Genomic DNA, 20,332 nt, shown 5'->3' on the forward strand with positions numbered 1-20,332 from the left:
ATAAATTAAGAACATCTAAAATGGTGGTAGTGAAGGAGTGGCAACTAGAGATGCAAATGAATGATGACAATGAGGTAGTTAGTGAAAAAGGATAGAGGAGAAGAATGTGCTAATGTTCAGTCAAAACAGTAAGCAGCTCTTTGAAAACATGCTGGGAAAAAATAAGTAGGGAATGGCAAGGGTACATACAGAATGGCTTGGTTTTGATGACTTAGATATCTTAAAAACCAAATGTGGCGAGAATTTCTTTCAAAGAAAACTGCATCATTCTCTTAATTTAAGCTGCAAGTGGCTAGTAACAGATCTGCTTTTCTCTATGCCTATGTGAACACCAGCTTTCTCTCCTGACACTTGTGTGTTGGTTGTTAATCTAAAAGGTGAGAGGAAAGGGCAGGGAATGGTTCACTTGGATGGAGGACACTTGTTTGTTTGAATCTATATTTAGACTTCTCAGAAGTAGGAAAAAGGAGGGCATACCTATCTTATCTTATGAAAAACTCAGTACATGTCAGATTAAAGATTTTGTCAAGCTTGATTTTCTCTCATAATTGCAAAGCTGCGTTTGTATCCAAACAGGAAGCATACCCCACCATTGTGAATCTTGCATATAATTCATCATGTTGAAAAGTGTGATCTTATTTGTGAAATTGAAAATGTTCAGGTTTGAGTTTCAGTAGTTGCACAAAGCATCAGAATTGAAGAAATCCTGCATTGTGCAGCAAGCTGTCACTCATTTTCATTCAGAACAAGATGAGAAACCTCCCGACTCTGGTATGTTATGAGTAATACTATAAGTCATTGAATTAGACAGTCTCATGGAGCAAGGTGGCCTTGCCCCAGAATGAACCATTTCCCTGCACTGTTTTGATATTACTTCATTCGTATGCTTGCTTAATTTAGAACACTTAGTGTTATGCTCAGAGACACATAACCCATTTCTTATTCTTGGATGATAGCTAACTCTTTCACTTCTAATTCAGGCTCTGCACATCAGAAGTCAAGCGTTCATTAATATATGTTAAAGTGTAAATACTACCGTTCCTTCTCTGATTACTCCTTTACTCATTCTTCCCTTTCCTTCACTGGAAGAACTTAGGCTATTGGAATAAATATTCCATAAAAACAATCACATGGAAGTTTTTGGTCACTTTGAGGCCAGTTTTAAAATAATTTTGGTAAAATGTTTTCCTATCCATTGTGGTATTCCATCCATTTTCATAGGCAAAGCAAGACTTGCTTCAGTTTCACTCAAAAGAAAAGCTACCAAATACTGGAGGATAGTTTGTAACTGAAGGAGTACCAAGGTAATTGTTTTACCAGTTACTATTGCAATATAAAAAAATCCCATGCAATTTCCCACAAAGCCTCTACAAAAATTTGAACAGAAATGTCCCTTTGCATTTTATTTACTCTTAACTCCCTGGGGGAGGGGGGGGTGGGGTGGAAGAGGGGCAAAGACCTTGCTGTCTGGGGAACTTGTTTCACTGCTTGACCATCTTCACAATGAAAAAGGTTTTCCTTCTGTTGAGTCAGAATCTCCCCTGCTTTAATTTAAGACCACTCCCTTGGCCTGCTGTGTACCTCTGATAGAGACTTAACTTTTTCAAAATAATGAAAAAATGTTAAGGCACCTTATTCAGGCACTTCTATTTGTAGGTGCTGGCTGCTACCAGCTGCCCTCCCTGGCTCAAGGCTCTCTCTTCTCTAGTCTGAGCCCTCCAATCCTTTCTGAAAGGGGCATCTGCTCTAACCTCTTGACAATCTTTGTGGCCTGTTCCTGCAACAATGTTGTTTCTGGAGATGGGCTTCTTCCTGATGTTAACCTATTGGGGAAGAAAGACTCCCAGCTCTGTTACAGGACTTAATCTCTTTATTTGCATTTCTGTAAGGGCAAATCCATAACATTACAAGTCTACCCCAAATTCTGTGTTTACCTTAACTTCTAAGTTAAGTTTGTCAAGTAAAGCTCTCCTTGGTCTGTAAGCCCCTGATGCCCTTTGTAAGGAGTGTTAATGGGTCAGGGAGAGACCTTGTGCCTCGGCTCTGAGGGAAGCTTGTGAGGAGAGGAGCGTGTGGGTGATCCGGAGAGCAGCCTGGAGTCGTGGCCAGGAAATAAACACAGGTCAGACCTGAATTTGCTCTGCCACAACGCTGCCGTGTCCGCAGGGCTAAAGGACATAACTGAGCTCTGGGGAAAGACCCCTGCGGCTCCGTGCTGAGCACGCCTCAACTCCTGCTGCAGGTGAGTGCCCGCTGAGGGACGGATCGGGGGGCTGGGGGCTCTTTTTGCTTCATTATCTCGCCGGTTTGTGCCCCACGGCTTCTCTTGCCGCCTTCTCGGAGCTTCAGCGGGAGCCATCGGGGCCGAGAGCCCAGGGACGGGGCCGCCTCTTTCCCTCCCTCCCTGCCCCAGCGTCGCGGCCGGCGGGTGGCCGTGAGGCGGAGCCGCCGTGTGGCCGCGGGGCGGCGGGGAGGCGGGCCCGGTGGCGGCGGCGGCGGCGGCCCGGTGTGTCGGGCGCTGCCCGGCAGGCGGCGCTGTGGCCGCCCGCGCCGCTCTCGGCTCGTCTGGGAGCTGCGCTGCCAGGAGCCCCCGCGCGTCCGCCATATTGGCGCCCGCGCCGCAGCCGCTGCGCCTTGTTCCTTCATCGCCTCCCGGCGCGGCCCGGCGGAGCCCGGCGGGGGACGGGACGCGGGCGCCGCCGCCGGGCGGGGAGCGGGGCTCGGAGGCCGGGAGGAGCCGGGAAGGAGCCGGGCCCGCGGCCCTGCTGCGCCAGCCGCCATGGCGAGGAGGCCCGGCGGCTCCTGAGGCGGGCGCGCACGCACGCACCGAGCGAGGCTTAGCCCCCTCCCGGCCGCCATCAGCGGAGAGAAGCCGCCCGGCCCCCTTCTCCGCCGCGACATGGAGGCCGTGAAAGCCTTTAACAGCGAGGTGCGTGACCCCCTCGCCGGGCTCGGGGAGCGGGCGGGGCCGCGGGGCCCGGCGCCTCGCCGTGGGGAGGGGGCGGCAACGGGCGCGGGCAGGGGAGCGGGCGCCGGGCGGTGGCTGGGGAAGGGGCCGGGGCCGCGCAGCCCCGGCCGGGGGCAGGGGCAGAGGCGGTGGCGGAGCGGCCTCCGCCCCGGGAAGGTCGGCCCGGGCTGGGGCGGGGCGGGGGAGCGCTCCCCGGGGGCTTCCAGCCTGCGCCGGGCGGGAGAGGGCTGCTGACAGCCTGCGGGGAGCGGCGAGGAGGACGGGGGGGGAGGAAGAAGGGGGGAGAGGATGGAGCGGGGGAGGCCTCCCTCCCGCCCCCCGGGGGGCTCCCCGCGCCCCTCCAGCCGCCCTCGATCTCCCTCTCTCCCCGCCTCCCGGAGCTGCCTCGTTGAAATATGGGGACGGGGAGGCCCGGAGGCTCGCCTGGGTGGTCGGAAGGAGCGTGTTCAGAGAAGTCGGGGCGGCAGCAGGCGTTCCTGCGCGCCTTGCACCGAGCTGCCGTGCTGCACCTCGGCGCTGTGAGCCGCATCGCCGGGAACGGCACGCCAGGGCGACAGACACCCCCTGGCCAGCCAGGTAGTGACACGGCGTGGGGCTGCTTCCCGTGCCCCTGGTTAATATTTCTTTTTATCGCGAGGCCGTTCGTGCGACAACTGGTGCCTTCCTCTTCACAGCAAGAGTTTGTGTCGCTTACCTGTGAAAGTTGAGGTGAGAACAAGGAAACAAACACCTAGTAGGTCATATGTCATAGGAAACTGGACTTACACATATATTGAAGGTAGAAAGTATCAGCTCTGACTACAACGTATACTTCTGCACACTGCCCAGTATGGGAGCTCCAGGTTGCCCTCGCTCTCTGCCCCCAGCCTACAAGTGTCGTGGTTTTAACAACTTAAAGGAATACAATGTTATTTCATTTTATTAAATGGTAATTTTATTTTTTTTTTCTTAGCGATGTGCTAATGTGCTAACCCTATTATTTCTATAAGTCAAAACACAATTTTTACAGGTTTTAAAACAGGCGGGTACTTCCTTATAACTCAGTAGCAGTTGAGTAGCCGTAACCGATATACAATTATAGGTATTGCGTGTAATGTAATTTAAATTCTTAAGTGGAAGAATCACAATGATCACTAAAAGAAAGATAAGATACTACAAACTAGTTTTTTCCATTTTATTTTTGAATTAGCTTACATACTACAATCTTAAGTAGGGAAAAGGAAAAGGCTGGTTACAAGAACAGAGGAGCATAAACAGATTAGAACATTTCTCTCATGTATACTTGCTAGTGTGAGCAAAAGTTTTCACTACCATATTGGAAAACAACTTCTGACTTGCTGCACACTCAGGTATAAGTACAGTCAAAATGATTAACTCCAAAGACTTAGGGTGAAAACCATACTGAAGAGAAGAGCTTTAGGATATGCCTTAAATCTTTTAAACGCTTGGAAAAGAGTATGCTTTGGATTGTTGAAAAAGAAAACACAGAAGATGAAGTTATGATATTTTAATCATTTTTTTCCTATGGCATTAATAGACAGCATCTATGATTAGACTTGCTTTTATGATTTCTTTCTGTTTTGGTTTAACCTGTGTCTTTGTATTGGCATGCAGGAATGTTTTAAAGATACTGTTACCAAAACCCTGATCCTGGAAGTAAACGATACAAAACTTGCTGTGTTTATGGAGTCCTGAGTATAATTGCTAGCCACTCCAACACCTCTGTACCAAGTGCAGAACTTGATTTTATCTTAACTTTTCGTAGTTGTTTCTGGTCTAACTGACCTATGCGCATTTTGCATTTTAGAACTGTGAATGTGACTAATAAATATTTTAAATAGGTGAAGTGGATGAGTCCAAAGGTTGTAGTCTGTGCTATACCTAAATACTTTTGATTAATTTAATTCACTTCTAAAATTCCTTTTCTTTGTTTATATGATGTTTTAAGGTCATGTTATATTCCAAAATGACGTCAAAATTCCGTTCTAGGGATTTGGGGCTTAAAATAGATGTAGATTAAATTTAGCAGCAGATGGGATAGAGTAAATTTGTAGGGAAAAAAAAAAAAACCACCAACCTTTTACCATGCCTTCTCTTATGCAGTTTGCATTCAGTTAACAATTTTACTGTAGTTGATGTAGTTCATGTAATTTACTGGTGAAATCTAGGTGATGCTTTAGAAGGAACATTCCAAATACATTTAAACACTTAAATCTGCAGTGTAGGTACTTCTACTGTTTGTTTCTTGTTTTTCAGGGAAGGAGTTGTGTTTGGATTCTGCAATGAAGCTAAAATAAAGACAGAGGTCCATCTAGATAGTGTAAATTGCTCCAAATGTATGTGTAAACTGAGCAAGATCCCATATTATAGCTGTCCTATACAGTAGGCACAATTGAAGTGATTAGCATAGAGTGGTCATTAATTTGTTTAGAAAGAAATCTCAAGTTTCCTTGAATGCCAAGTACTGGAAGTAATGCGTGCTGTTGCAGAAAGTTGTTCCATGTCCAGTGATGATACTTGGCATTGTCAGTGCTGTGCCTAATTGTGTATATAAAATTAGCTCTAACATTTAAAGTCTTGGGAGAGGTAAATATGAAGATGAGAAATAATCCCACTGACAAGTAAAACACGCTCAGTATTGTTTTATTGCAATGGTTGATACTTTACCTTTGAGTAAAAATTGAACAAAACCACAATATTATACAACTGACTTGGTGTATCATTATTTGCTAGTGTTTCGTACTGTACAGTTTATCGTTTGCTACAGTTGACGTCCTAAAGTTTAGCCACTGCAGAATCTTTTTTTCCAAGTCTCAGTTCAGGCCGTGAGCTGCTTCTGAAAAGTATGACACCAAAGTCAAGAACAGGTCTTGACAGAAGAAAATGGTTTAAATGTTTCAAATTCTTTATACGTTCCTTAAAAGGTATTTTGTTAAAAAGAATTCAAATGAACTAGAGACAAGCATGCTTTCTTGCAGAGTGCCAGCACAAGGATGATAGTGGTGTAATTGCAAACTTAAGTGATTAAAACCTAATATTTGTTATATAGTTCAGTGTTAAAGCCTTATTGTCAGCTTCAGAGCTAGCCATTCTCAAATCAGTTTCAGATACTGTGCCGGAAATTGTTTGGGGATGCTGTACTCCAGAGTTTTCATGCAATTTTGAGATTTAATTTACGGAAAGCAGAGATTACAGATTAGTTTTAAATACAGTATAAACTGGATATTTGAAGTAATACTTTGTTAACCACATTAACTGCATCTTCTATGCATTTCTAGTCTTGGAGCAGCGCAATATATTACTGACATCAAAGATGCAGTTTTTTAAAGGGAAACTGTATGTTTAGAGGGAAAAAAAAATAAAAAGGAAAAGACAAAGCTTCTCCCTGAAGCAGCCACCAAGAAGAAGCAGCTTCTCTGTACAGTAGGGTTTTGGTCTTTTTTGCATACAAATGGATTGAATGGAAAAATTAGTATCATGGAGACATGGAAGTATTTGAACAGGAGGATGCACACAAAGCACTCTAAAATTAAGGCAGTGCTTATAATTTGCATAAAGAGCAATATGGGTTCCTGTGCCTTTTCTCTTGTTAATCTAAGTGTCTTCTAGGTGAAAGAGCCACAATTAAAACACGCATAGAATTGTTAGACTGGACTTCAGCAGTTATTAGCAATGAAAGAGGTTGTCTGCACGTAGGTCATGATAAAATGAGCTCTTGGTGTGCAGAATGGTTGTGGGAGCCATATAAGATGAGAGGAAGCGATATGTAAAATCATCGTTACGTTTGGGTTAACTGCTGCTTCTGAAGTTTGTCAGTGGCATGAGTGTAGCAGTCACTGATCATTTCACAGAATCGTCTAGGTTGGAAGAGACCTCCAAGATCACCCAGTCCAACCTCTTACCTAATACTAACAAGTCCTCCACTAACCCATATCACATTTGCTGGTGATGCAGTTAAATATAAATATACTCAATTTTACGTAATTGTCTGTTGGTCACCTTTACCATGATGTTTCTTTAGAGGGTATGTTGTAGGTGGCAGCAAGGAACAATTCAGTTAGCTGGACTGGAGAACAGTTCAGAAATGGGAGCAACGGTGGCGGCGGTGAACAGTTCAGAACGTGCCCCTTGGAAATAACCCACATTTTAATTACCTGTTGGAGAATATAGGTGCATGAAAGTACAGAAGTGTAAATCAGTTGTTCTATTTTAGAATACTTTATTTAAATGGCATATTCTAAAAATCACCAAGGCATCTTTTTCACAAAAGACTGTCAGTTGATGCTAAAAAAAGCTAAATGGTATGCCTCATAAAGATGCTAAATAAAGATTGATGCTGAATAGCTGGAGTGAGTGATAAAAAGGATTCTCTTTGAAAAGAGGAGCCAGGGCTTTGAGTAGTGCAAGTAGTGATACTAGCAGTTGTGAATGAGGAACAGTGAAAGGGCACGTAAGCTGCTCTGGAGCAAGTTATTTCTTAGACCCTGCTGCACATTTCATGGTGGCTGAAGCACCTGAAACATCTGCAGAGTTGGTGGTGGTGGTGGTGGTTGTTTTTTCTTACCACTGAGCAAATGAGAAATCCTGTCTGTTTCCTTTTCTCTCTCACTAATAGTTTAATGGTGGTAGAGAAGTGCAACCTGCTTTCACATCCTCTGCTGTTTTGAATAATTCTGCAACTGTTACATTTGAAGCTTTCTTACTTTTTGTTTATCTGATACTGCATTTATCATCTGAGATTCGTAACTTTTCCTGTAGCAAATTGGGATGAAAACTTTTGTTTTACCTTCTATTCTTAATTTTCAGAATAAAAAAACAACCTGCTGTATTTGCATCTGCATATAGACACATCTGGAAAGTTGTCTCCATTTTTCATTCTTTACCTCCGGCTTGGATGTAAAAAAGTTCTTCAACTTTATTTTGCTTCATAATCCCATAGTACACCCCTGAGAAAAAAACACTGAATCTGCAGAAATCGTATAAATTCCCTTAAGATACAGCAAAACATTTAAAATATTGTTAATTTCACTTTTGCTGTCAGGGATATGAAGAGCAGTACCGGCGAAATGTAAATATTTCACCAGGTTGCTTCCCAGCAAGAGTTGACCTATTCACCTTTTTGTTAAAGGTGTGTATGGACAGAAATCACTTTTCTCATCAGGACGTAGTAAATATGAAATTGATGTTCACCTGATTAAACGTCTCCGTGTGTGCTGAATAAATATTTACAGTCTCAATATCTCATTTTCAAAACCTGATGTGATCTTAATCTTTCTCCAGTCACAGAATCCTGAGTTCTGGCCTTGTAAATGATCATATAATGTGTATGTAAATGTAATGTAAATGATCATGTAAATGTGCTAAAGGCCCCAAATATTAGCTTTCTTTTCTGCATATATTGCTCAATGACCTCATGTCTTCTGTGAAGTATCATAGGGCAGACCTTGATTATTTTTCTGCCTTCTGTGCATACACTTTAGATTTCTTCTTAAACCGTGGTCTAGATTAGATCCCTGTGTGCTTGGAGGAGGTGGGGGGCGGTAATGTAGACCTCTGGATTCTGCTAATGCTGCTGGGTTGTGACCGGGTAGTTCCAAGTATCGCTCCTGTTTGCTGTTCATTTAGAGCACAGCAAACCATTTTGCAGTTGAACACAAATGCCCTTCTGAACTCTCATGACTACAGTTCCTTTGATTTTTTTCACATGCTCACTAAGACCATGCCTGGGGCTACAATCTTTTGCAAAGTACTTGAAATTATCTTAACAAGTCTTATTAGAGTTTGCCATCAGCAGTCTGTTTTCCTCTGGCAGCAGTAACAGTGGAGTCTAGTAATCCAAATGGCTTTCTTATAGAAAATCAAGAAACATTCAGAACAAGGGTATTTGATAAAACACATCTTCAAATGAGATCCAGACATTTGATTATTTTCATGGGGAATTTTTCACTTAGGGGGAGGCCTATTTTTTTTCATTGTCCGTAAAATTGGTCCATCTCTGGACAGCGGCTGAGAAATTTGTCTCCCAAGTGGCTGACTCAGCCTTGGTTAGGGCCTGCATTCCTGGCCTCAGCAAACACCGGTGCAACCCATTGTGAGGCCTGGCACAATGGTATGTAATTGTCTGTTCACATGTGCATTCAGAGGTCAGCTTGGCTTTGAACTCCATAAACAATATTAGTCCTTGTTCTTGTAGCATAGCTTTTTGTGAATTGCATGAGCTGTTCTTCCATTTCTTCATTTCTTTGGAGCTATTTTTCTGCCATATTTCTCTGGGAGTACTGACAGCAGCAGCAGCCTACTAGGTGATTTTATTAACCTTATTCACCTGCTGCTTCTAGATTCTAGCATGTGTTCTTGAAGAGAGCAAGAGGGTCTTCAGCTACCACTATACTAGTTCTGAACTTCACCTCTCTTTGCCAGCTCTACTGACCAAAACCAACCCTTTTATATATATAAATATATATATATATTTAAAGGAGTTGTTAAAATTTGGAGAAACTAAGAGGAAATGAGTGCATTGCCACCATGACCTTCAGTCAGATTTATTCCACTATAAACAGAACATGTATTTCTTGTGACAGCCCACTCCTTATACCCTCAGGCTTTTAGCGAGTGAGCTACCATTTGTACAGAAGTGGCAACCGTGGACATACAACAACTTGACGTTGTCTTTCCACTTTTTTCAAGAGCTTGCCTACAGAGTTCAGCTGATTGTACTAGATAGAGTTTTGATGGTGTGAATTTTCTTACATTTCAGATGAATAATACTGGATTGCTACTTTTTTCTAGCGTTCTGATTATACAAGCACGTAGCTGGTTGATATTTTTCCGATGCTTTGACATGTGGAAATATAATACACGTATTTAAGTTAATAAAATATATATATTGAAGATAAGGCATCTGCAGCAAAGCCACTTTCTGCATAGCAAAAATAATGCATTTTAACCAGTTTATGGTTTTGACAGCCAGTGCTCTGGTTCCCATTTACAATATTAGTACAAAAGATGTGTTAGAGAGGGAAGAGCAGAGCTTGGATCCCGGAGCCAGTAGCAGCAAAGAGCAGTGGTTTGGGTGGGTGGCAACTGAGCGTAGCACAGTAACAGCAGAGTTTGAAGGTACCCGTTTCTGTAGCCTTGTCCTTGTTTATTTTGAAGTTCTGTCTTAATTATCACATCTGTTTTGAAAGATTGGAGTAAATACTTTCTTTTTCTGAGCACTGATTACAGCTGCACAAGGTATTTTGTAAAAGGCAGTGAACAGCTGTATTACGTTGTTGCATTGGAATTTATAATTGAAATAACATGCATTTTTGGGAAAGATATTTCAGCAGATCCATCTTCTTGTGCTGTTTGGCCTAGGGTTCTGTGTTTCCACATATTCATTGATTTGGATTTGAGTGGTGAGGGTTTTCTTCTTTTTTGGAGGGCTGGGAATTTGGAGGGTTTGGAGGGTAGGGGATTTATTAGTCACTTTTAAAAACAGAAATAGAATTGATTACATGTATCCTTTGCTTTCCATCCCAAGTATTCTATAGCTTCTTGAAAGTACAAAGTGCTTTCAAATGAATGCTGCTCATTCTAAACTGCTGCTTTAAAAATCTTGGACTTATAGAATGCTTTATAGAGCTCTCTTGGCAGATCACTTAGAAACTAGTAGGATAGATAGAAAATGCAATTGTAATGTTTTTGATACTGATGTGATTCAAGTTTTAAAAAGAGAAATAATCATGTTTATAAAGGTCTTTACATTTTCCAAAAACCAAGTCCGAAGAGCTTACAATATATTAAGCAGATTATTGAAAACTTATGGAAAGATCTGATCAAACAGAAGTTTTTCAGAATACTATATCTCCTATCCATATCAACAGGACAAAGCTGGTTTGTATGGAAAGGAATAGGTTGTTCTCTGAATCTACTGTAAATGGCAACTACAGGTTACATGTTGATTTTAAAGCTTGGTAACTAGATAAGCAGTAGTAGGTTACTTAATTTTCAGAAATGTGAAGTGGAACACTTAGCAGGAAAAGAGAAACACATGTATTTAACAAATGTGTTGGTTACAGAGAAATCCAAGCTGCTACAAAGCATGATAGTTTTTTATTACTATTTTGAATCATAAAGTTTTGTTAGGAATGCAGGGAATTTTAAGCCATACCTAAGGAGAAAGCTTTGAAATCAGTACAACAGGAGAGCTTTTCTTGTAAGCCCTAAAAGCAGTTGGCAAAGAAAATACACAGCTCTTTGATTTTCAAAACATTTAGGATCTGTCCCTGTACTTTGTGTCTTAAAACTGTAGAGGTATGATTGTATTTAGACTTCTCAAAGGCACCTAACTTCATACTACACTCCTTTCTTCCAAATCAGCACGTTGCAGCAAGAACAGAGGGTCCTTCTCCAGCGAGGGCAGCCTGTGAGCTGGCCTCTGGAATCCTGCGGGCTGATGTTGTCTCTGAAGATGACAGATTTTTCTGTTGGTGGCATAGAATTAGCTATAAATCATGCAAAAATGTTAATGGTGGAAATGAGCAGTGTGGCAGGAAGGACGAGGGAATTACAGAAAGTGAAATAGCCCTTTTATGTTCCCTGCTTTCTTATGCAATATGCTTTCGAGGGTCATGTGGACCTGTTGATCAATCATGTTGTTGGGAGCTTGGGCTTTGGTAAAGCACTTAGTCTTGCCTAGCTATTTTATGCGGCACATATATTTTTTTCTAAGCTTTTTTGTTCCCGTGCAACCAACATTTTCAGTTAGTACAACGAGAATAAGAGGAATTGTATTTTATGGCTTGTTAAGATCTGGGGGCAAATAAAGAATGTTCTAGAGGCAATGGCCTCTATTCTGAACTAAACATCTATTTCTTAGTTGCAAGCAATTCAGGAGGCTAGACTGGAATCCAGGTTTCTTCAAACTGTAGTTTTAGGTTCATAGTCTATTCGTACAGAGCAGGTTATACCAATGGGACTTAGAAGCTTTCTTTGAAAGTAGTAAACAAGACGATTTAAAGAAAATTGTAAATAGGCCGTAGGACAGCTTACAGCTCTAAAATATGAAAACTAAAATGGAATTTTGTCATTCGATCTCAAAATTGTTCAGGCTCGGTAAACTTGTTGTGCTTCCTCAAACTGAAATGGGTAGGAGAAGGATTAAACAAAGGCAGTGATAGTAATACCTGTCTTCATCACATGCTGAAGAGTTCTTGGCTGGAGTCTGGCTTGTTGGCTCTCCACTTTATTTTACTCAACTGTTTACACACCCTGTTAGGGTGAGTATGCAGATGTCTTCTGCAAACATAAACATGTGTGGAGAGTAGTATATAATACGACTGACATCTAGGGAGTAAGCTTTTTAAGCAAGTGTTCTCAGTTGCTTTTAAATATTTTATAAATCAATTAAGTGTAAAGGCAAAAGGAAAACACTGTGATATCAGGCATATTGAATGCTATTTTTGTGCTTTAATATAAATGACATCATGCACTTTAAGTGTTTGAAAACAGCTGTGCTAGGATGGTTGCTGTTGAATTGCAACCCTGTCTTGTTCTGTGCTTTTCTAGTGTTGGTTTTTGGCATCTCATATTGTCTTTCACTGATTACTGGAAGAAAATATCTTTTAATTGTTCTCATTTCAAACTAAAATGTCATATGCAGAGTGGAGCACCTGTAATTCTGGTCATCTTACCTGCACATCTTTGATCTGTAGTTTAAACTTTTTGTGCAGCTCACAGAAAATGTGCTAATTGGGTTCAAATAACAGTTCTCACTGGTAGGTCCTAGTCAGCTCCAATCAAAAATCTTATTCACTGAGGGATGCGCTTAAGTAACTTTTCTAGACAGTAAAATTGAGGAGAGCATAAAAAATGCAACATAATAAAACTTGTTGATTATATCTCATTTTTTAAAGCATTGACTGACAATACTCTTTTCTTGTTCTTTGCAGTGTGGTGATGTAGATATTTGGTAAGCAATTCAGTGACTATTTCTGTATATACAGTTGGATTTGATTTATTTCTAATGCTGTTGAAATGTGAAAAAAATAATTTGTTAATCTGTATTAGCCATGACTTTGAAGTATTTATTTTGTCTTCTCTACTTCAAAATTGCAAACATTTATTATTGTATATGATGTCTGCTTAGTGTTGTTTCCTGGTAGCAGCCAGGACCAAATGCTTGAGAGAAAAAGATATTTCAGTAGAGGTATGTGTAATTGATATCCAAGATATCAGTTCTGGACTTGATCTCACACTAGAGGTTGGTCCGAGTCCTAAAGTATCGGTATCAAAACATTTATTCCCTTAGTTGCTGTAACGATGCTGTAACTAATGAGTTAGAGCGATGAATGTATGTTCCTTTAGATCAGGTCAGACCAGAGGTGTGTTTAGCTTTCAATGCTTCTGGTAGGAAGATCAGTCTTGTGTGGAAAAAGTTATCTCCTACCTGTTCTTTTCTTGCCTTTATAAGCTGTGACGAGAGCAAGAAAATGAATCTAATACTTATGAAGCTTTAAGAAAGTTAGCACTTTGTTCTGATTTTTATTCAAGATATCACTATAGTAGGGAAACAGCTGTTTGTTTCTCTTGTGTGTTGAATAGAAGTGATGAAAGATCTCTGAATGAAATGCTGGGCTTTGTAGAGGCATAGTATGCCAGTGCCTTCCGTGGAAGTGCAGTAAGTTGCTCAGTGGGCAATGGACCATAGGGGATGTAGTTTATTTCCATGATGCCTGGTCTTCATTTGAGAAACTCTAGATTGTAGCTTAGCAGCATATAGAATGTTGCCTTGTAAATTACAGCTTTTTACAGTAAAGGTCACTTTTAACAGATATTTATGATAAAATTAACTTTTTTAGCACATCTTGAATTACAATTCTGATATTATATGCATTACTGAACGATCAAAATTTGAAAAATCGCTGATGAATTCCTAGACTTTCAGTAATCCTTCTCTTGAAGGCCACTTCTATTAACATAATTAAAGTAAAAAAAAAAAAAAACAGAGCAGAAATTCAATGCTTTAACTAAAGTATCAACCTGAGCTTTGTCTTTACCCCATTCACAACATATAATTTATACAGTTCATTAAATCTTTGAGCAAGCTCATGTGCTTTTTTTTTTACTTCAAAATTTGGAGATAAGACTACAATTTATATAAAATGACATTGAGAAAGTAGAGTATTAGTAAGAGTTAGGACTTTACCACATTACATATGCTAGAATACTGGCTTTTACATAGTTTCTTATGTGTCAGTGTCATTGCCTTTTGCTGTTCAAAGCATTAAATTGTTATATCAGAGACAGGAAAATACAAAATTGTGAATGTAATTGGCTTTACTTTTCGGCCTCTTCCTTCTCTGGATATGTTACTTAAATCTAGATTTTTGTGGTAGAATCTATGTAACTTTGTATTTGGAACCTGTTACTTCTGAAGAAGATGCATGAGGAAATTACACTATTTTTTTGTCCAACAAATGCATATAAAATCTTTCTGAGGACAATTTCCTATATATTCCTAGATTATATCTGTTGACTGCAAGGGAGACGCTGCTACAGGAGAAACAATTTTTAAAGATGTGATAGGAAAAGCTGACTCTTAAGGCTTCTTTTTTTAACCAGTGCAATAACAAGAGAAATATCAGTTGAAGGTAATGAGAAATAAGTAACAGAATTTGGATTTGTCTGAAACAGTTAAAATGAGGAAGAATTGGCGTGATTTTTTGAGGGAAAATGGTATGTCATGTATGTATGAGAATTCTTTCAGAAAATCTGCAAGTGTGTGGACAAGGGAGAACCAGGTGATGCTAATTACTGGAATTTCCAAAAGGTAGTTGGTAAGATCCATCCCCAGAAGTTTGAAAAGTTGAATTGCACGGAGAAAGAGCACATCTTTAAATTGTATAGATAGCTGCTAAAAGGGGAAGTGGGAGAAAAGACTATATGTAGAAATAAATTCCTTTTCGATGATGGAATGTTTTGTGTATTTATGCTGGGAATCCATGCATTTCAGTATATTTATACATGCTGTGAAAAAGGGGTTAAACATTGGGGCAACCAGATTTGTTGGTTGTATTAAGTTATTTGGGATAGTGATAATGAAAGGGTAACCACGAAGGATGCAAAGTGATGTTGCCATACTGACTGTTAGATGGCAGACTGCAGTTGCAAATCTTGCAATTGAAATAAAAAGGCCTGTTAAAAGTTCAGTAGTAATCAAAACAACAAACAGGATCCCAGAAATTTTTAACAAAGAAATAGAGACTCATACTGCTGTTACATCTCTATTTTATGTCACGTGCAGTCTAGTTTCAACCTCATAAGAATGTTCTGCCAGAACTACATACATAGAGAAGGGCAGAAAGTACAGTCAAAGGTATGAAACAGGTTTGTATGAGAAATTACTAAATATTAATACTCTTCTCAGGCTAGAACAGAGGTGACAGGAGGATGATGAGGCGAGTCTAGTTCCCATTCTTTTCTTTGCACTAGTGATGTGCATCAGTAAATAACATATTTTCTACTATACCCTAACTCAAAGAAAAGGAGAAGAGGTTACCAAAAAAGTCAAAACCCACAAAAACAGAACAGAAAAAAAAAAGAGAGAGAGAAGGTAAAAAATAAATGAGAAGTGAGAAGAGTGTTAAGATTTAAAAACGAAAAAAAAAAAAAAGAGAACTGTAGAGGTATGATAGAGAAAGACCGGCAGCCCTGATCACCACCACCACTTCTTGGAAGGGTTCAAGTAGGTGTGGGTGCCTTGTGATGATGCTCAGCCCAGAGGCATGATCAGACAGAGAGCTTCAAATGGCTGTCATGTCTGTTGTCAAGCTTCCCACTCCTCCTGGCACTTGAAATGGCCAAGTTGACTAGGACTCAGTGAGGGTTGACGAGAACATCCAAAGGCTTGGTGAGACTTTGGATGTGGAGGGTAATAAAAAAGAGAATGGAGAGTGTATCTGCAATTTCATGAGTTTCTGGAGGACTTGGAAAAGGAACCTGGCATACTGGATGTTTATATAGTGAAATATGCCTTCTCGCCATTGAAGGGGCATGATCATACGAGCTCACCTCTATGGGTCAAATCCTCCACTGAGAGTTTTCCAGCTTCCATTCCTGTTGAGCAGTAGACTTGGTTAACAGTATAAGCCACCACACTGGTGTTTTTTCCAACCTACTGTGGCATTGTCATGCTACTTAATGTTTTGGTGTGCCACAAGGCCAACGAGTTGGAGGAGTGAAGCAGTTGGATAGGGATGGTTTTGGAGGCATGATTAGGAGGTGAATTGGTTAGCTGTTACACAGTCTACTGAAGAGACTTGGGGAGGAATTAGTGATGGTTTTGGAAACATCATGCAGGTTTGACCCTGTGTGTGTCTCCGTTACATTTCTGTACTGTTGAGTTAGCATAAGAGCTTTTAAAATAGGGAAATATATTTTTACAATTAAGACGGGTTGACAAGACAGTCTTACAATAAAGCAAGAGCAAAACCACACCCTTTTAACACCTACCAGTTACTATGATCAGCTTGAAGACTTACAGTGCTATCTGTCTGATAAGCTGTTATGTGCTTACATGGCCATTTGGCTGGCACCTGATTCTTACCTTGTCAGATTGTTACCCTGGGAATAGCTTTCATTGAGACAGATCAGTGTTTGGTGATAAGTGTATCTTTGCAGACTCATTTTGTCCCTAAGTGCCATTCGGATTCAAGCCTTCCCTTTAAAGTTTTCCCTGTGATTTATATTCGGTGGTTAATCAAATATGAAGACTTCTATCAAAGGTATATTGATTGTCCCCCAACTAATTATCAAAGTGGTGGTGTCAGGGCACGGCTAGATGGAATCATCATAAAGCCAGGCTGTAAAACAGCTTCCCCACACCTAAATTCTTTGCAAAGTGACCTGGTGTTTCCTTTAGCTATACATGGGTTGGGAAGATTAATGCTCACTTCTGTTTTGTAGTTTCCAATTTTGTTTGCAGTGTTTGGAGCTGAGCACTATTCAGTCATCTGGAATACTTCAGAGAGGCAGTCAGGTGTTTTATCCACAGCTTTCTAGAATAAACTAATACAACATTATTTTTTCATTGGCATTGCAATCAAATGTATACTAGCATTAAGTGCGCTAAGTTGAAAAATCATTGCCACTTTTTATAGTAACTTGAAAATAGTCTCTTTATTTTTCTCACAAAGAAAAATATTATTTCCCCAAAAAGTCATGTGGGAAAACTGCATTTAATGTTCTTCATAGCTTAATTCTCTAACCCTTGATGTGTTTTTTTGTTGTTGTTGTTTGTATGTTTGTTTTCTTTTTTTCAAAAATGGAGCCAATAGTTTGGAAATGGTTTGTTTTACCAGCACAGGTAGACTGCTCATGACTTGGCTCCAATTGTGTTAGCCAATTTTTTTTCCCCTCAAAAAAATGTGTAGAAGTTTCGTCTTTCTTCCTCGTTAGCACATGTTGTTTGGAAGACATTAGTTTTGCTTCCTTCAGCATCAGATGTTTCCTTCTGTGGCTCGGTTCATTTTGTGTATGATAGCGCTATCTACCTTTAGAGAGAGAATGTCTTACCTCTAGGTTTTTGACTAACGTGCCATAGTTCAGGAATGAACAGTAGAAAACAAAGCTTCGTATAATTTTGTCATAGGGTTTTGTAGACTTTTGTGAGGTTTTAGCCTTCCCATGTATTCAAATAAGTGGGGTTACTGAAGCAAAGGAAAAAAAAATAATAATAATAATTAAAAAACAACAACAACCAAAAAAAAGGCATTCTCCCCAGGCATTATATTTGTGTTCGGGTGACTTTACTCAGGAGAGTCTTTTTCTGTCAGATTGAATCGTGGGTGAATACAGAACTCTTTGTCACGTTATGTTTTTCTGGGCAAATGGCAGAAGACTTTTCTTCTCCTCAGGTATTAAGGGAGCTGGGGAAAGAATATCAGTTTTGTTTGGATTATCACATTTATTTTTAGTTCCTGGTGCAAGAAAAAAGAAAAAGAAGTAAGCACAAGTATGCAAGTCCTTCCAACTGTGAAGTTACGAAAATAACTAGAAAAAACAGGTTTTGTTGGTGGTCAGATATCTATTAGTAGGGGTCGGATGCTTAAAGACATACTGATCATTTTTTTAGTCTTTTTGGGCAAGTGTCTGGTATGGGTTGATGTTTATCCAGGAAAGTAGATAAATGACTAGTGAATGGATTTAGATTTTCTTCAAAATCACTGAACCATGTGGTAGCTCAACTGTTAAGCATATTTTTTGAAGTTTCCATTATGGTTTGTGTGTATACTTACTCCCATGCTTTCTTCTTTCAAGGTTGTATCGTAAACGTGACTAGCATGTTTCAAAAACTGAAATTTCTTGGTTTTGTCTGCCATGGAAAGTCTGTAGTATTTCACTTTTCACCCTCTGAAATGAGCTGTATTTCTCTTTTGGAGAAATACAGCTGCCTGACATGATAAGGCTCAAACTTCATTCAAGAGAGTTCTTTTTAACCAAGAGCTGTGTTTTATACTAGCATACAGATCGCTAGCTGTATTTTATACAGTTATTTAAAAGAGTGGGTGTGTTTCATTACGGTACCTGGGTGAAGACTATCAAGATGTTAGTAACTGTTAAGGGTGAGTCATGTCCCTCTGAGGCACACCAAAGCTCCCCTCCGAGGCAAGGAATTCTCTGAGGGAAACAAAATTGGCAATTGAGAGCCACCTTCACCAGCTTGGTTTTCACTTGGTCCCTGTTAATTTCATGTGGCGCACTCCTCGTCCCCCTCACCTTCCCCACAAGGCAGGGTTGCATTGGCACCTGCCATTTCCTTAGAAATCCTGTTTGAAGCCTCAAGAGTCCTAGCCACCCTTGTTCTTCGCTTGAAAGCTTCTCCGAACTTTTTACTATCCCTAATGATTTCCTGCCAGCCTTAGGGATTAGAGGGAAGGGCAGAAATTCCAGAAATATTGAAGATTGAGAGCACCCTGTAGGTTAGTACAGTGGCCAAAATAATGTTGCGGTTCTAAAAGTTGTGTTTACTACGGAGATTTTTCTGGTTTACTGTTGAGCTGTTGCTTTCAAAGAACAGTCTCTTGCATCAGCACATCTCATTCCTGAATGGCAATAGTCAGCTTCAAAGCCTGTGTCCACTACTTCGTGTGTGCTTGCGTTTCGTTTATTTGCCTTTTTATTGCTGGTATCACTGATGTTCCTTTGCAGCTTTTGCTAGTCAGACTTCATCTTTCCTGTCCAGAACACAGAGAACGCCACAGTCCCCAGCACAAATAGGACTCTGGGACTTCCTGCTGCTGTAAACAAAACGACTTATGGCTATAAATAAAATGATTTATTCAACTCACTTGTTGACTGTCTGTAAGGAGTAACTGGTCAGGCTGTTTGTCATGCTAGTGCATGTTTAGCAGACCTTAGGTTCTTGGGAGCCTTCTGTGAGAGATCTGTGATAAATGCCTTTTGGTACAACAGGTGGGCTGTGTCAGTGATTTCTCTGTGTGCTCATGGAGCCTTCCAGAGAACAGCAATAGTTTGAGATGCGGCTTTTCTTTACAACAGCTATGTGAAATTATCTGTGCCAACTAGTTCTTTTCTTTCAAGTAATTTTTTTTTTCCTGGTACAAACATTGAACCGAACTGATATGTTGTTTCCTAAATCTCCCCTTGAGCCCTTCTCAGAAATTCCTCTTGCTTCTCCTGTCTTTTAGCACAACAAAATTGAGCCTGATTGAAGTGAAAATTCAGGAACCACAGTTAGTAGTAGGTCTTTGATTCTTGAGTTCCTTCACAGTTTGGTTCTGGCAGTTCATTATTTTTCACTTTGCAAACTTGTTCTGTGCCACGTGAGGTGGTATGGGAAATCTCAAGAGTTTTTCTTCAGTGCATAGACATATAAACAGATGCAGAGGGTTGTTCTTCTGTTGGGTTTTGTCTCCAATGAGTCCTTTTGTATGCACTGATTGTCTTTTAGTCCTGGAGGACCGCACGGACAGGTCTGTTACTGTCTGCCTTTTGAAAAAGGCTTAGATGTTACACCTTTTCCATGTTGTTTCTCAGACTCGGTTGCTTTATTTTTTTATATTTTACTTTGCCAGCTACAGTGTATGGCCACTTTCTTTTTTTCTCCTTTTTGGATACCACTTCTGATTTTCAGTAGTATACCTACCATTTTGCTTCAGAGTGTTTCTCTGACTTTAACCACGTTGGCATTTTTTCCTAGTTTGTTTAAAGGCTTGTTTTACATGAGGGCAAGCGGTTACCTTCTGCCAGTGAGTATGAATGCCTTATAAAATCATAATCAGGAAATAATTGTAGTAAACTGTTCTGACTAAGCGTTTGTACAAAAGGACATACAAGAAAAAAAATGAGCCAGACTAT

General features: G+C 40.4%; 1 protein-coding gene across 7 annotated transcripts in view; it reads left to right on the forward strand.

Annotated features, from left to right (window-relative positions):
• The window catches only part of SCAF8 (SR-related CTD associated factor 8), a 165,609-nt gene that overhangs the window by 6,371 nt on the left and 138,906 nt on the right, over nucleotides 1-20,332 (forward strand). The window contains exon 1 of one of the 7 annotated variants that reach the window (XM_080585247.1): nucleotides 2,557-2,929. The exons of 5 other annotated variants lie outside the window; for them this stretch is intronic. In XM_080585247.1, the coding sequence (XP_080441373.1) occupies nucleotides 2,900-2,929 (30 nt within the window). In that variant the 5' untranslated portion in view covers nucleotides 2,557-2,899. Of the gene's footprint in view, nucleotides 1-2,556; nucleotides 2,930-3,234; nucleotides 3,545-20,332 lie in introns of those variants that run through there. One more of the 7 variants, XM_080585249.1, reaches the window with a different exon arrangement.

Source organism: Anser brachyrhynchus (genome assembly GCF_964034855.1).
Source record: "Anser brachyrhynchus genome assembly, chromosome: 3".
Classification (NCBI taxonomy): domain Eukaryota; kingdom Metazoa; phylum Chordata; class Aves; order Anseriformes; family Anatidae; genus Anser; species Anser brachyrhynchus.